Genomic DNA, 17,205 nt, shown 5'->3' with positions numbered 1-17,205 from the left:
CACACAAATGCATATTTACCTAAACACACCACTGCAGAAGGAAGAGGTAGGCATTGTTAAGGACATGTCAGTCAGGACAGCCTTTCAAATAGATGCAGAAGGAACAAAGTATGATCATCACTTTCTTTGAAGACATCCACACCCATGTCTTTCTGAGATGTCTCCAGCTGGGCTTTGCACTGATCTGATGTATTGGTATGTTGTCAGCTACCAGACAGCTTTGTAATATTGATTCTGTACAGGGCTTCTGAATTTTTTTTTTTGCATTCAGCCCTTGAGATTCCAGTTGTGAAGGATGCAGAAAGCTTAAACAACTTGAAACAAAACAAAGCTCTTGTATCCTAAATGATAATGGAATGACTAGAGAAATAGATATAGCTACAGATAAGGGTATCTATTTCATATAATTGTGTACACATTGAATTAAATATGTCTTTATATATTATGCATAAATATATATATATATAAAATAACAGGTATTTGATAGGACCAAGTAAAAGAACAAGTTGTGCATTAGTAGGTACTACTAAAGAAGAGCTTACCTGAACAAGTTTACATAAAAACATGCATATATTTACTTCTCCAGAGCATGCAGAAAGTGTGGTGCCACTATCCCTCATTTCAAACAGAGGAATGACCAGTTACAGATTTATTGAGAATTTTAAAAAACATTTCTCCTTTCTAGTGTATTTTGAGTAGAGTACTAGCACTGGGAGGTGTAATTTGGAGGCATGATTTTTATTAGTAATGTAGATGGTTCACCATCTGGTATTTAAGAAACAGCAAAATAAAAGTCTTTTTGCAAAATGTCTGTACTATAAATGAACTGTAACAAAAGCTGTGCATAACCATTGGTGATCTCCTGCTTTTCCTTTTAAAAAGATGTATCAAGCCAGCGTCATTTTGTCATGTGTCTAAGAAGCAAAGTCACAGCAGAGGAAAATATTATTATAGGTTTATTATGTCTCAAAATATAGAAATATATTCCAACAGCATATTTTAAAGAATAATACAACAATAATCTTCACCTTCTTAGTCTCAAAATGGTACACCACTATTTAAAATATATATTACTTAATGTACCCAAAATTTAGTATCCATCAAATTCCTTTTAGAATAAATTGGGTTCAAAAAAGCATATCCACGTACTCAATTTATACAAAAAGCAGTAATTTTTTGGAGACAACAGAGGAATTTAACTTTTCTAAAATGGTAATTCAGGTGGAGAAATATTTTCCTATATGCTCTTGTGCATGAACTGAACCTAAACGTAGATATTTGGGTAATATCAGTACAACATACAGATGGGAGTGTAAAATGGAACTGTTCTATTAGGGGGAAAGAGTTCCCAAGGCTGAAATCAGAGCTGTTATATTATTTTTTAATTGAGTGTATACAATGCAAGATTTATGTATTACTCCAATAGCAAGACAAAATAAATTAGTTTCTGCAAAAATGACAGCTGCCTATTCACATGCATACACACAGTCACACACACATGTTGATTTTATCAGTCTGTAATCATCTGAGTTTTTTGAGATATGTTTTAAATAACCAGAGAAGTCAGAGTTTACACGAATAGACTGTCTAAGAAGAAACTGATAAATCCTATCCATTTTTTAGCAACTCTTTAAGAATGGTTTAAAGGAAGCATTTCTAATGAAGGTAATTCATGATAAAAGCGTATGTTATAATTAGCCAGGTAATAGAGAGAAGACAATTTCTATTTTCCCGTTTTCATAACACTAAAAAAAGTTGTGCCCAAAGATATTAAATGTAATTAACTCAAACATCTGTGTAGTGGTGGTAGGAATGTAGTCTCTGGTTGTGCAATTCACAGCCAAAGGATTTAATTTGAGGCCAAAACTTAGTGAGATTAAAAAGTTATTTATATGGATTTAAGAACTATCAAAACTACAATAGTTAATGATAAAGAAAAGGAAAAATATCCAATTTTGAGTCTCATTATTTAAACAACCCCCCATCCAATAGAATAGCAGATGGGACTGAAAGTGGGCTGCAGGTTACCCAGCACCCTCTTATGAAAGGTGTTTTTTATCTTTGCCTGAAAACAGCCACCACCAGGGATAAGGGTTTTGATTAAACAGGTGACAACTGCTGCATCCCCTGTGCCTTCCCTTGCACACTCATAAAGCACATCCAAAAGTGGGAGCTAAATAATGCAAAGTCCTTCCATACCCTGTATTTTGTCTACTTGGTGTATCTAGCAACTTGTGTATGTAATGGGAAGGCTTGTGGGGTTTTTTGTTTGATTTTGGTTCATTTTACACACTACTATAAAAATACCTGCCCGAGGAGTGGAGTAGATAATAGATTGATATGATTTGAGGTAAGAATATTGTAGTTCAATCTTTACTGTTAACTTGGAAAGTCACTGATAGAGGCAAGAGTCTGTCTACACAGAATTTCCAAAGCCTGGAGCCTTTTGCTAACTCTGCAGCTTGTGAGCCAAAAAGTAACATACTCCTCCAGTTACACTCATCTTGTTAAAGAAAATAGTTATGACAATTATGTGCAATTTTTTCACTTCTATTTTTTATCTGCTGTTTATTTACTTAAGCACTGTTGAACATTTCACTTTCTCTAATGGAGCAGAACTTCTAAAAGAAAAAATATGTTTAGCCAAGCAGTTTTGTTCAGTTTTTTACTCCTGTGCCTTTTTCTAAATAAATACCTTGCCACAGTTTTCATTGGCACAATATGACCAAATGCATTTTAGTTCCTCTAACAATACAAAGCAGTTACAGAAGTTCTGGAGTTTCTAGTTTAAAAAAATCTATACAAAAATGCTTTACTTTACAATATTGAAAGGGGATAAAGCAGATTTCAGAATGGTCAATTGAAAAATTAGTTTGTGAATTTCTACTGCATAGTGAGGTGACCCATAAAATAAATGGTTCTGAAGTTTTGCTCATACAAAAGAAACTATATACTTTTAAATAAATAAAAGCTACTATATACATTATACTGTACAATTAAATGAGAGATGACATGAAATGGAATAAATTTAGGCCTGCCTTTTCATCAGCAAGGCTCATATCTTGACTTTATTACAATTTTCAATAAAACCCTCTGCTTTAGATTATTTTTTTATTTTAGTGGCAGCCGCATGAACGCACCACCATATTCCTGTATTTTTTTAAAATAACATTTGAACTGTCATCAAAGTAGAGCACGGAGATTGCGTTCAGTTTTGTTGGTGCACAGCATGGCTTTGGTACATGATCAGGGAACATCAAGTGAACCTGAAAGACAGATAAATACATAGCTCATATATCAAACAGAGAGGTACAAGGACAATGTCAGTGCAAAACATGGCTTTGCAATTCAGCAAGGGCTGTGGTCACAAATTTTCCTCGGTTAGCAACTTTAAAGCACAGCTTACCTCCAGCACATTTCTCTGATTTCAATGGCATGGGCAGAGTTATACAATAAAAGCAGATGGGGAGATAAATTAAGAGAAGCAGCCAAGACACAAAGTGGGTTTTCAGATGAAATTTAGAGAAGAATTGAAGTTAGGCAGCTGCTCAGAAAAACATTAAAACACACTGTTCCTACCATCTCTGCTGATGGCAGGGCATAACATGAAGCAAAGGCTCAAGCCCCAGGTCTCACCAGGACCCCAGCATGTGCTAAAAGGCTTTCCTGTGTTGGGGGCTCAGTGTGGAGGAAAATCTATTGCAGACAGCAAAGGCCATGCAGGCGAAGCCTCATACTGAAACAGTTTTCAGCCTATGAAATTGTATGATGCAGGGTATCAGACAGTATGAGGGCATTTTAAGGTCTTATCTAGGTATCAGTGGATCCAATTCTACTTCCACTGAAATAAAAAATCAGTCCATAAAGTGGGTTCCAGATGGACAGAATGTTTGGGGAAGGGGCTGAGGCAGTGAAGCCTTTATGCTCCCTCGGCTGAAATATATCAATAAAAGGTTAAAGAGAACGAAAAGAGTTTTGAACAGCATCCCAGAACAAACAAGATCAAGTGGAAATATCTGAAAATGGGGGAAATACAAGATCTTTGTACTTGAAACAAGGTTGGATGTAATTTTCTACACATGCTGAAGACTTGGAAACTGGGGAGGCCAGAGAAGAGGGAGTTGTAATAGAGAGGGCAAGAGATTATTAAGGCATGGATGAAGACTTCAGCAGTAATAGGTTTCATTTGTATGCTAAATCTTTGTAAATCTGTTAGAGCCATCTGTCTTGCAGTGATATAAATGTAGAGCCTTTGCCAGACAACAGAGAACAGTCTATCAGGAAACGATTTTTACATAACAGTTACCATGAGAAGGCCTTTTGAAATGAGCAATAATAAATCCTGAAGTAGCAGTTTTCTAACAGTTCAGACACACATTTAAAAACTGTTTAACAAATGAATAGCAAAGCACTGGAGAAAAGAATGATTGTGCCTCACCTAGGCAGATGTTTGCCCCGCCATTGATCCTGGTCCCCCCAGCCCCTGCCACGCCCAGATACCCCCATGGCCCCAGGATACCCCCATGGAAGTGATGTTCACAGCCTTTTCAAGAGTTTACCCCCAATTCAGAGCAAGCCAACCTAATGATCCACTGCCTTACATGATCAGGATGTCAGTGCCACCCCTGTGCCTGTTCTGAGGGTGATGAGAAGCAGGAAAGGCGAACAAAGTTTATAGAACTCATTAAATGCACCCTGTCTTGTATTTACATGCATTTGTATTTTCTGTTTGCCTGAGTTCAGCTACAGAATAGAGAGAGAGAGAGAGAGAGAGAGAGGGAGGCACTGGCCCAGTATTTCCCCTGTTCTTGTTACAAAAGAAAATAAAATAGAAAAGTAAAGCTTGGAGGGGTACCAAGGAACAATCACTTCCCAACCCAAAGAGTAGGCTTTTTCAGAATGGTGTAATCAGTATGGCTGGGAGATGACTGCATTTGGATTAGGGTGGAGCGTATGAATAATTGCTTCCCAAGCCATCCCCATGTGCACACCTTGTGTAAATCCGAATTTTGTATAATTTAAACCAGAAAGCATTCAACTACTGTTATCTCATCTAATTTATGTACAGCTAAAATTTAATTAGCCTCATGATTTTTTGGCTGCACAACTGAATGCATGTACAGTGCATGCAGAGGAAGACACACAATTCCAAAATGGCCATAAAATGGGGAAAAATTAAGTATCCAATTTAAAAAAATAGGACAAACTACACACATTTCTTAACAATGGGAAAATAACCATTTTTTGACAGGAAAGACACACAAGAGAAAGTAGCACTGGGCCAACTCTTATTTAACAGTCCATAATTGCAGGGAACTGTAACCTGGGGATCTTAGTGATATTGGCAACTTTTCTCGACAATGTTTGCATAATGTTAAACTATTGCTTTGCTGACCTACTTCTTTTCAGCTCAGGACTGCAGATATGCTGTTCTTCATTGTCTTCTAAGCACATTGTTGTATTCCTTGCCAACTGGCATTTTCTGTTCCCTTTCACCTGAACCCCTTAACACATTTCTACTTATTTTCAGCTTCTGACATTTCCCCTTCTTTTTGTAAATCTTGCTGACTCAAATTCTAGTTTAGAGGAATAATGTTGCATTGGTGACTAGATTTGGAAAAGGTGAGTAAATGAAAAGTTGAATAGAAGGGAAAAGGTCAAAGCACATGCAGAGTTTTTAAAAATATCCCTCTCATGTAAAAATAATCGGCAATTTTCACATACAGAATTTGTTTTCTATCAGGAAGAAATCAAACTTTATTTTTATTTGTTTTCTTGTTTGGTTTTAGGTTGTTTTTTGGTGTGGGGCTTAAATTTGAAGGTGATGTTGGGCCTGGTATCCCAGGTAGTAACTCTGTTTCTCAAGGGGGAAAGATTTTCAGGCCCAGACTTTTAAGGTGAAAATCCAAGCAAAATATCATTTTCCATGGACAGACTCATCAGCATAATCTGATGGGCAGGACACTTCACCATTATCAGGTTAAATTGGAGGCAACCTTAACTCCATGTTTCTCTAATTGAAGTTGAGTGCCTTGACCTTTCCAGAAACTAATTGGGAATGGCAACTCTTTCCTGTTCTAATTTCATGCTGTCACTTCCTCCTTGTGTATTATCTCTCATTCCTCTCCTTCTTAATCATTCTGCTAATATCAGAGCTATTCAGAGCCAGATCTTCAGCTGGCACAGCTGAAAAATCAGTTTTTGACCAGACTGACCAGATTTTGGCCTCGCAGGATTACATTTAGTCATAGTCTAAAGGCCATGATTTCTGTAGCTGAATGCTGCTGGGGTAGAGGAGGCCTAGCCAGCTGCCTCAACTAAGATCATCTTTTTGGCTGTTCTAGCTGAGGCACAGGACTAACATAAGAATTAGCAGAGGCAGAAAGCTGGCTGCAAATCCCCTTTTACATGTACCAGGCAGAGCAGCAGATCCAAACACACTTATGTTTAAATTGCGTTTGTAAGCCAGGCATGACTGAACACAATTTCTTACATGCAAATGCATCTGTTTGCAAAGCTTCACATTAAATTACGGTGTAAGGAGCTCTGCCAACAGTTGACAGCAGAGGTCCACAGAGTGGCCAAGTGTCATCATTTCTGGAAGGTATAGCATGTAGATGTTAACACTGAGCTTCAATAAGCTGCAAAAACTCTTGGAAGTCAAACCAGAGGGCCCCTTTGGTTCCTGCCTACACAGTTCTCCAGTAATATAACACAGTCTTCTCATGTGCTATTGCATTTGAAATGGGGGTGAAACCTACCACACAGGCCACTCTGAGCAGCTCATACTCTCTCCAACATAATCACTAAAGCAGGTTTTTGAAATCAATTATTATTTACCCAGATATTATCAAAATTCAGTGATGGTAAACAGAAGAGTCAGGCTCTGAGCAAAGACACAAATTGCGCGATAGGCAACTCTAACATTCAGAGGCATACCAGAGTCTGAACAATGGCATGGTTTGTTGCATTCATGTGGGCATTGAGGGGGAAAGAACACTCTCCATCACAGTAAAATGCAGCGTAGCCCTCCGGTGCAATAATCCAATCCTAAAACAAGAACAAATAAATCCACTCATTATATTTTCTCACTCAGGGAATTTATAATTATATCAAACAAAGACTTGCTCAATGACAAAATGAACTTCAGAGGGTGGCATGTACAATGATTTTTTTTTTGTTTTTTTTTTAAAAAGTACTTGCTTTGTTAATGCAAAATTTGGATGTAAATTAAAATAAACCTAAAAATCTGTACTGAATACCAACTAATGAGGCTATAAGGGAGATTAAAGATTAAAATATATTTGCAGAATACTTTTCCTTCCAGACTAAAACTCTTGAGCACTTCTTGGTTCAACAAAATTAATTAAAATGCATTCTCTTCCTTCAGCATACTCAATACTATTAACTGTGTTATTGCGTGAGATTGAGGGTTGCTAGTGATTACCCGTTGGCATGCCAATGAATCATATATTTTCAGTATTTCAAGCAATACAGCATGGGCAAAAGACCACAAGAGGGAAAATATTTAAAAATGTTAATGAAAGCTGTGTGTTTAGTTTGCTGAATTCCTCCTTTGCCAGGTAATGGAGGTGCTGCAGGAAGGGCAGAAAGGATCAAGTAGCTACTTCTTGGGATTTGTATCTTTTTTTTGTATCTTATTTCACTCTGGGTTTCACTGATCAAATATTGTACAGTGTAGCTCCAGCTTTCCAGCTAAAACTTTTAATTCTTATAGTAGTTTTTGTGTTAAAAATAGGTTTTCTTTTTTCTATGGCTACCTTGGCCACTGTGGCCGCTGGTGTCTGAGAGCCTTGCACACCTTGGAGCATACCAGAATTTACTGTTTAAAAAAAACCCAAAACTGTTGATATCTGAAAAACCCCCCGTAATCTAGAGACAATATCTCACTTGTTCAGTGGCCTGAGTTCAGGACCACAAGCTTTCTCTGTGGCCCTGGATAGGGTAATCGTGCTTTGCAGACTTGGGAAAATATCCTCTGCCTACTTCTGCAGGCTGCTGTGGGGATAAATATGCTACAAAATATCAGACAGGATAATGAGGCCATGTGAGAATCCGAGCTAGGTACATAAAGGATGAGCTGTCACTAAAGAGATAGCATACTTTTTCTCCTCCTAGACTTGTTCTACTCCTGGAAAGTTGTTTTAAAATAATTCAGAGAAATGTGCAATTCACAGACAGCCTTCCCTGAATTCTTACCTATATATGCAACAGTTATAGGTTGCTGGTGGCCTTCTTGTTCTTTCTTTATAGAGAGTTCCTTGCTTTCTGGAAAAAAAACCCTAGACTGATTTCTGTTTTCTTTGCCCATAATGCCCTGCCTCTGACTTCAAGACCTTTTTCTGCAAGTACATTATTTTTTGTTACTGTATGGCAGGATGAGTTTTCCTCAGAAATTATATAAAATTATTCATGGCATTATAAAGCTCTCTGAGCAGTGATCCAAGATTTATTTCCGTCAGGACCCTATCCCAGTGAAATCTCTATGACCTGCAGTAGACAGCACTGAACCAGGGAGGTTCAAATCTGAACTAGTGAAAATTTAAAACATTTCATTACTTGGTGCGGGGATTTTGGTTTCATTTACTGCAGATTCATTAATCTTTTGAGCAGTAGTTAAAATTTATCTTTATGTGAATGAATCCAAGCCGGGAAGCCACTAATGTATGCAATATCTTTGAGAGAAGAACTAAAAAAGTTAAAGTTATAGGGATAGCAATACTGATAAGGATTCATTACAAAATGCATTTAAAGAATTTGTGTCTCATCATTGAAATACTATTTTCCATAAAGAAAATAAAGTGCAAAAAATGGGGGACTTTAAAAGAGACTGTCCCAGTTTGAACTGATAGGAAAGAGCATTTATAATCATACCTGCCATCCTAAGTCTCGGAAACTCACATAAAGTTCGTGTTTCTTACATGCTTGCTTTTGCTCGCTTGTGTTATAATCTACAGGAAGAAAATAACATTAATAAATTATTTGGAAGCATTGCTAGAACTGACTATTAGTTATATTTGTACCAAGCTGTATAAACAAAAGGAAAACCATATTTTCATTTATAATCCTAGGGTTAGTTGTAAAGGCAGTGTAATCCTGGAAATACAGAATCAGCACAGTCATACTGATGCAATTGCTGTACCCTGGCAAAAAATGCATACAGCTTTATGGGAAACAGGTTTACAAAGTGTCTATCAGCTGGCTAGGTGGGTAACACCTCTGATAATATGCACACAGGTAATCAAAGAGGACAAGGGAGAGCCTGATCCAAAATATGGGGAAGTCATCTGTATGTTGGCACACTTTTAATTGCCATCTAAGGAAGGTAGCCCAATTCAAAAGATAAATTAGCAACAATAAAAAACATCCTGAAACAAAGGCATTTCCAAAAGTCTTTTAGTTAAACACATAGTAGCACATTTTATACTTCTTAATTTTTACCATATTTTCTGGAAATACTCACCACTTGATGATCTTTAGTCGATAATACTAATGTAAACAAGAAGACTAACAGGTGCTTTTTAAGGGACTGAAAGCTTTCTCTCACAGATGTGTCAGGATAGAAGGACACAAAGAACATTTCATATATGCTTCTCCATGAAAATCTTACTCCTGGAGAAATTCTAGTAGTTGTTCCTTACTGATGCTAAGTAACAGGAAAGGAAGGAAGAGAGCCATGCCCTCATCACATTGGCTCCCAAAGTATAGAGCTGTTCATGTGGTGCCATGAGAGACGCATGTGACAGAGCACGGAGTACAGGCTGTGTCCTCTGTTTCCAATTCAAGAATGCTTAAAGTGACTTTTTTGAACCAAAATAACCATTCTGGGGGAAAAAAGTTTACCAAAAAATCCACAACAACAACAAGAAAAAGCAAACAAACAAACAAAATTCCACAAAACCCAAGCAAAAAAGGAAGACATGGTGAAAGAAACAAATCTTTCCGTTTCAGGAAAAGAATTTTTTAAGGAACATTTCTTTTTAACATTATAAGACTTGAGACTGAAATGGAAGGTCTCTGAAAAAATTCAGGATAATTAAGAAAGAAATTCCTTTTTCACATAAAATGAAAGGAACTTCCACAGTCTATTAACTAATCTGTGTAGTTCTTCACTATCCTTGCAGAAAACTCTTCCAAATATATGGCCTAGAGGAGTTTTTCTGCAAATTTACCAAGTGCTTCTTGTCAGCCATCCTGACCTCTGCTACCATTTCTTCTCTGGGTTCTCTTCAGCTTCTCTGTGTCTTTCTGAAGGTATGACGGCCACAACCAAGCACAGTGTAAAATACAGTAAAATAGTTATTTCATATTATTTCAGGCTTATTTTTTAGTAGTATAACCCAGAATAGGAGTTTTGCAGCAAAACCACACTGTCAAATAATCAGCTTAGAATTTTTTTTTTATTCCCACCTCCTCAGCCATAGGAGTCTGTTGTAGTTGCACAAATCAATGAATAAAGAAAAGATTGAGGATGAGGAATGTTGATGAGATCTACCGCATGATGGGGCTGCAGCAAACACAGTATAGTTAAAGTTATAGGGATGACATCAACAACAGCATTGCAGCCCATTGCAATTCAAGCAAGTATGGCACAAATGCACTGTGGCTGACTAGGAAAATCTTGGCTGAACTTAAATTCAAATAGGAAGCAAAAGCAATTGGAAAAAACAGAAATAATATAAACATATTGCCTGGGCATGCAGGGATGGATGTCAGGAAAGCTAAAGCTAAGCTGCAGTTGAAATGTGAGAGATGAGAACATCAACAAGAAGCACTTCTATAAGTACATTCATAGCAGAAAGAAAACATAAGAAAAACACAGCTTTGTTGTTCAGCAGAGTAAAGGACTTAGTGACAAGGACTCAGATGACTTTTTTGTCTTGGCAAGATTTACCCTCAGGACTCCCAGATCCCTGACCCTAGTGGCTGAAGCTCTATCCACAGTAAAAGAGACAGAGTTAGGAATCAGTTAAGCAACTTGAAGATACGTAAATCCATGTGAGCAGAACAGACAATTTTCAGGGTGGGGAATGAGCTGACCAACATTGCAAAGTCACTTCCTGCTATTTTTGAGCATTCATACACTGAAAGACATTTCTGATGATTCAAAATGGAAAAAGTCACACCCATCTTCAAGAAGGCAAATCAGCTTAACCTCAGCTTCTGGGAAGCCTTTGGAACAAATTCTCATGGAAACTGTCCAGGCACACAAACAAGAAGGTGTTTTGGGAACAGTCAGCATGAATTTACTAGTTCAAAATGTGCCTAACCAACCTGACTGCTTTCTGTGATGATCTGACCAGATTTGTGGACTTTTGAAGAGCCCTGGGTGTTGTTCCCTTTGCTTTTAGGAAGGTTTTGGATATGGTTTCCCATAGTATTCCTCAAGTCAAATTGGTCAAACCAATCAATAGCTTTGATAGGTAAGAGTACCTTTAAAGGGAAGAATGTAATGGATGGAAACTTGGCTGGACTGCTGGGCCCAAACAGGATCAGTGGTACAAGTCTGCCTGGCAGCTGGTTACTAGGGATGTCCCTAAAGGACCAGTGCTGATATTAACATCTTTGTTAATAACTTGAACAATAGAACAGAATGTGCTCTCTGGAAGTTCACAGAGGATATGAGGTCTGGGAAGAGTGCTCAGTCATCCAAATTACCAATAAAAAATTGGACTGAATCAGATCCAGAAGAGACTCGACAAGACGTCATTCAAAATACCCAAACAAATGTTTCTCTTATTGCTAACCTGCTCTTTGAATAGGCTTTTTCTTTATTTTTTTAAACAGGCTGTGTACCTACTTTCTATTCAATACACATGGGCCCAATATGGCCCCCAAAATTGTGTCAAAAGCTGTCCACAAGTCAAGACATGTCCATTTGCAACACTAAATAACCATCAGGGATGTTAAGTTAGCCTTTCTAAGCTATAATATCTCAAATCCTCATACTTTTTAAAGGCAAATACTGCATTCTTTCCTATGGTATTTTCCTAGCCTTTCAATGACAGTCATTAAAGGATCTCCACATATAGCTGTGTTGCCATCTCAGACACTCTCAGTTGTCCCAGTGCATGCAGGGTAAAAATATACACCCACATCCCATGGGAGTTCCATGTTTTTTTAGAGTAGCAACTGAAAGCAAGGCTGGATGCCCTAAACATCACAAGTTTTCAAAAATCTGTTTACTTTAATACAACCAAAGCCCCTAAGTCATGCTTTGTGCTGACTTGTCTGTAATAACCAAGGATGTTCTGCACACACTCAAAGTACAGTGAAGGTAGTTGAAAGTAAAGGAACTTAAAAAAAAGGGAGCTGTGTTCACTGATCATTCTTCACAAGGATATATACATTCACTTTCACTAACATCAGTTTTCATAGGAGGTGAATATTGAGCTTTTCTGTCTCAGCTATTAGGGGAAATTTAAAAGTCATACATAGAGGACACAAGTCACTGCAAAAAAACTGACTGAAAAATGTGAGAAAGATGCACAGGAAAGTTGTTATATTGCTTCAGATAGCATCCAAGCAGGAAAACAAATGAAAGCTAAAGATTGTGGTTTTGCCAACTTTCTCTGCAATGACATTTTCATATTCAAGAACATGTGCAGAAGTGTTAGTGCCAAGATGTAGCAGAAGTCCCAGCAGTTAAAGGAATAATAAATATGCAAGTTATCATAAAGATGCCATCATTGTTGTGATATTCTGAACCATTTAAATATAGACTAAAATGATGTGTGGTCACACCAGAACACCTGATAAAATGGCCTGTGTGTGCAGACTGTAAGTCATCTAACCCACTCACCTACAAAGAGAGTGAGACTCAAGAAAGTCTGTATTCCTTCCTTGAATTCTATCTTTCATGTAAGACAAATGTTGTGTGTAATATAACATTCCATGTAAGTATCAAATGTGACATTTATAATAAGATCTGGTGCCAAGGATTCAATTTCACATTCTGTTGCTTCAAGACCCATACGCTTATTCTGTCAAGAATCAAAACCATAGGTTATTGTGATTGAGAAAACATTGTTACTCAGCTATTTAAGGACTGCAGTTAGAATCTAAACCACTACATAGCAGAAAGAACTGTGGACGGATGGCAATAAAATATATGTATAAGAAATTTAATGAGATTTTTTTTCCAGAGGAAATAAAGACAGAAAAACATGCTTATGCATACTATTACAAAATACAGTATTTTCAATCAGTTAGTGTGAGACCAATCAATAACATACACAAAATGTAGCCTGAAGTATTGTTTTCTGGGTTTATCTCACTGCGTTAAGAACAAAAATTATGAAGCTTTATTTTTTAGTTTCTTGGTGTATGTTACTATTCACTATTTAAATGTGGATATTCTGTAGTGCCCAATTACACTGTAACTCTTTTTAGACAATGCTAAAAAAATTGAAATTAAGCCAATTTTTTTTCTAAGGGAGAGTTATATGGTGTACTTTGTGAACAACCTGTCTGGTTTTGGTTTGGTTTTGGGTTTTAATTATTTTTTCTTTTATCTACAGTTTGACAAAAATAAAACCAGGTAAATAATAAAGAGTTCAATCCTCTGTGCATAGCAGATACGTAGAGTAGAGCCTGAATGCTAAGCTTAATTCTGTCTGTCTTTGCATTGACATCATCTTCTCTTGAAGTTTGTAACAACACTGGGATGATGACCCCAAGTGTGTCAACAATTTCCCAGCTGTTGCAATAACACATATGTAAGATTTTATTTTCTTCATATTGTGTTTGTGTATATGATAGAATCATAGAATGTTAGTTGGAAGTGACCCTAAAGATCATTTAATTCCAACCCCCATGCCATGGGCAGGGACACCTTCCACTAGACCAGATCTCTTCCAACCTTAACCATGCTATGATTTTGTGAAACTCCATGAAAAATTTTAAAAATGTCTTGTCTTTTGAAAGAGAAGAGCTGAGTTGTCCAGTGGGGCTTTCCTTTTTGACATGCTGAGAACTCAGTAAAACTAATTGCTGAAATCAAAGAAGTTAAAAAATAAGGACAAAAGAAGAAAGCAAAATACAAGAGGCAAGAGGCAAAAGAAAGATGACAAAAAGCAAGGGCAAAGTGAAACAGGAAAAGGAAAAGGGAAAGAAAAAGCAAAAGGGGAAAAAAGAAACAGAAAATGAAGAAGGAAAAAGGAGAAAATGAAGACAAGATTGTGGTAAAGTTGAAATTGATGTATAGAGAATGGTATATCCGAAGTCAGTGACCTATGAATGACAACATTCCTATCTGGGTCTGGATACATTACCTCTGGCTATGTAGGCCAGCATTTTTCACTGTCAGTGTCTGTCTTAGGTGCTGTAGATACAAGATTATGGAAGCTTAGAAACAAAAGACCTATATCACACAATTATCTTTGCCCATCACTGTGTCAAGTGTCTTGTACCAAGGAGTGAATGAGAATTGAACATAGTCTATTGTCAGTTTTCCATGAGAAAAATGATGGGAAGAATTGTTTTGTTTTTTTCCCAAAAATTTTATGTTTAAATATGAAGAGATGAATTATACTTTTGAAGTGCTGCTCATTAGTGGAAGCTGTAGAGAACTTAGAGAATTAGCCTCCTCTCATAAACCTGAAGGGATGCAGCATATCCCCAGATCCTGGGGCTGCTGAAGAGGAGGAAAAGAGCATAGCTTTTCTCTGATTGCAGGCTCTGCACATGGAAGGACTATATTCTGAAAAGACTCAGAGATCAGAGCAAAAATAACATGTTTTCTTCTCTATGCCTTTTTTGCACAATGGCAGCATCTGGATAGAATCTGTACATTGCCTTCAGCATTCTCATCCACAGTATTTGATGAGTATTGCTGCAATAGTCATTAGAAGTGTTCTGGAACACCTATAGTGTGAAAAGTCCAGTGAGTGATCATTAATGACACCCAAATAAAAGAAGTTTGTGCATGGAAGGAGCATAGAAGCTGACTTGCCATGGTGCAGGAGCTACACGTCCAAGTAGTTTTGCTATAGAGGGTGTTACTATGTGAAGCTGTGGTCACTTATCTACCTTCAGCTTTGCCATCCTTTCCAGCCTGCCTATATCTTGCTTCCTCCCTCTCCAGGTTAATGCCTCTGATTTTGATGCAATTGCATGTGCAATTGCTTCTTAACCTGGTTTTGTTTCAACAGTATGGTTTTCTTGAACTGCAATCTCTTTTGAACGAGATCTGCTGGGGATCAATATATGCAGGGATGTATTCTATGCTTATGTAGACTTTAAAGAGATTAGGAGAAAATTTGATTCATAATGCACATTTAACTAGAGGTGTTCTGATTTTTTTGTTTTACGACAGGTCTGGAGCACAACTGGATGCACAAGCAAGGCTGAAAAGTATTTTGAGACTTACAAACAGCTCTCCCTGAGGTAATTCTCCTGTCAATGCAACTTGTCAGCATGTGATAAGGTTCTGCTTTTCCCAGATCAAACCAGCAAGGAACTTGTGTTCAACTTTCCTGCTATAATCAATGAGACTTAAGAAATCTGTTCAATTTTTTTTTCATGCACTAGATACATAGGATTCAATCTGAAAGTGTGATATTTATATAGGTACCTTGTGTGTATCATGTTACTTAGATCATTTTCCCTTCACCAAAAAAATGCGATTCTCAAAATTAGCAGACTTTTTCCAGGGAACATGAAAAATTATTTAAATAATTTCTTTCACTTCTTTAGCAACTCAATATTAGTTTTTGATTGTTATGGTAAAATTATCCTTCTGCAAAAGATCTGGGAAAGGCTTTTGCATTGCATTAGAGTGGTCTCTAGTATGCCTCTGTCAAGGTCCTGAGATGTATTTAAGTAATGTATATTGCTCATAACACTTCCTCTCAAATAAATGGGTCCCATTCCCAGGCTAAATTCCTTCCACAAAATATTGATTTGCTTACTTGTAGACATCCACAGGATTTAAGAACAGCACTTACATTAAGGTTTTGATATGCTGTTATTAAATCTGCCAGGGTTCTAGAAAGATACACTGTCACACCTTTTCCCAAAAAGTAGACGTATTTGTTCAAAAGTGAGAATATTTAGAAGGTGACTTTGTGCCTTTAGCTGAAAGGACCATTTCACAAAAAACTGGAGCAAAACTTATTCCAGGCTCTAACGGGATTAAGAACATTTTCATGTGTGCCACTGTCCATACCTTTCAGGTAAGGGACTAAATTTACTCCATAGAGGGCTATATTCTATATTTACATCAGTATTTGACAGCTGGTCTGAAGTCATAAACAGTTTACAATTTTTCAGATTACAATTACAGATACTTCCTCATTTCCAGTATTGATATTTTTGTGTTACATCTTGTCTTCAGCTGAGAGGCAGTTAAACAATTGTTTAAACACTGTCCTTTGCTGAGGCTTCCTAGACAAGTAGTTGTGGGACAATCCTTCTCTTCTACTTTTTAGTAATGCATAGCAAAAATATCATCCAGTTGCCTACTGTCTAGGATTAGTTTCAAGCTCAGACACAGACTTCCTTAAACTACTTGGCCATTTCACCCTCCTGGGGGCCATGATAGATGTAACTGCTCCGACTTGCAGAAGGTAGATCATGGCCAGGGCCAACACAACAAAAGAGGAGTGGGAACACAGTTTCTGACAGTTCAGCCAGTGAGCAGCATCTTTTTGAGCTGTTGTGATTCCATTGCATTTGAGCAAGTGCCCATAACTCCTATAAACAGACTAGTAAATCATAGTTCCATCTTACCCCCAATGCTTGGCATCCTAGAAGACTCCTGTTGACTACCGGATTTGTTGCGGTTCTGATTTTTCCTCTTATTGTTGGCTGCTCGGACAGAACGGAAAAGCACTTCACTTGCCTTGAAGAATGCAACCATGAATGGTTGCTTTGACTGAGGCCCATGTCTTCCAACCAGGCCAGCAGATTTAACATTGATACTTCGACCTATAAAGCAATGGAAATTGCAAGTTAAAAGGTGAACTTCTGCTCCACCCAAAGCCACAGTGGGAATTCAGCTGCTGACTGAAGCACAGTAAGGAATTTGCTATAATCCTGAATTTACGTGATTAGGAATCCTATCCACATTTTGTTGAACTGAACTTAAAAAGACAGAAAACTCAACCATTTGCAAAAGTTTCAACAGCTTTACAGGTACAATTTGTGATTGCATGAAATTGCAGTCTTTGTGTGCTGTATATA

The 17,205-nt window shown here is 37.4% G+C and overlaps 1 protein-coding gene across 2 annotated transcripts in view; it reads right to left on the bottom strand.

Annotated features, from left to right (window-relative positions):
* Window positions 1-2,539: 2,539 nt before the first annotated feature.
* Window positions 2,540-17,205, bottom strand: part of BMP5 (bone morphogenetic protein 5) — a 56,037-nt gene continuing 41,371 nt past the window's right edge. For both annotated transcript variants that reach the window (XM_085056622.1, XM_085056623.1), the window contains 4 exons: window positions 16,753-16,950; window positions 8,896-8,972; window positions 6,940-7,050; window positions 2,540-3,266 (listed from right to left, as the gene is read on the bottom strand). In XM_085056622.1, coding sequence (XP_084912748.1) covers window positions 3,117-3,266; window positions 6,940-7,050; window positions 8,896-8,972; window positions 16,753-16,950 — 536 coding nt within the window. In that variant the 3' untranslated portion in view covers window positions 2,540-3,116. The remainder of the gene's footprint in view (window positions 3,267-6,939; window positions 7,051-8,895; window positions 8,973-16,752; window positions 16,951-17,205) is intronic.

The sequence above is a fragment of the Lichenostomus cassidix genome, chromosome 3 (genome assembly GCF_008360975.1).
Source record: "Lichenostomus cassidix isolate B80296 chromosome 3, HeHo_3.0, whole genome shotgun sequence".
NCBI classification, from domain to species: Eukaryota; Metazoa; Chordata; class Aves; order Passeriformes; family Meliphagidae; genus Lichenostomus; species Lichenostomus cassidix.
The sequence above is the reverse complement of the archived record's forward strand: the minus strand, read 5'-3'. Positions and strand labels throughout refer to the sequence as shown.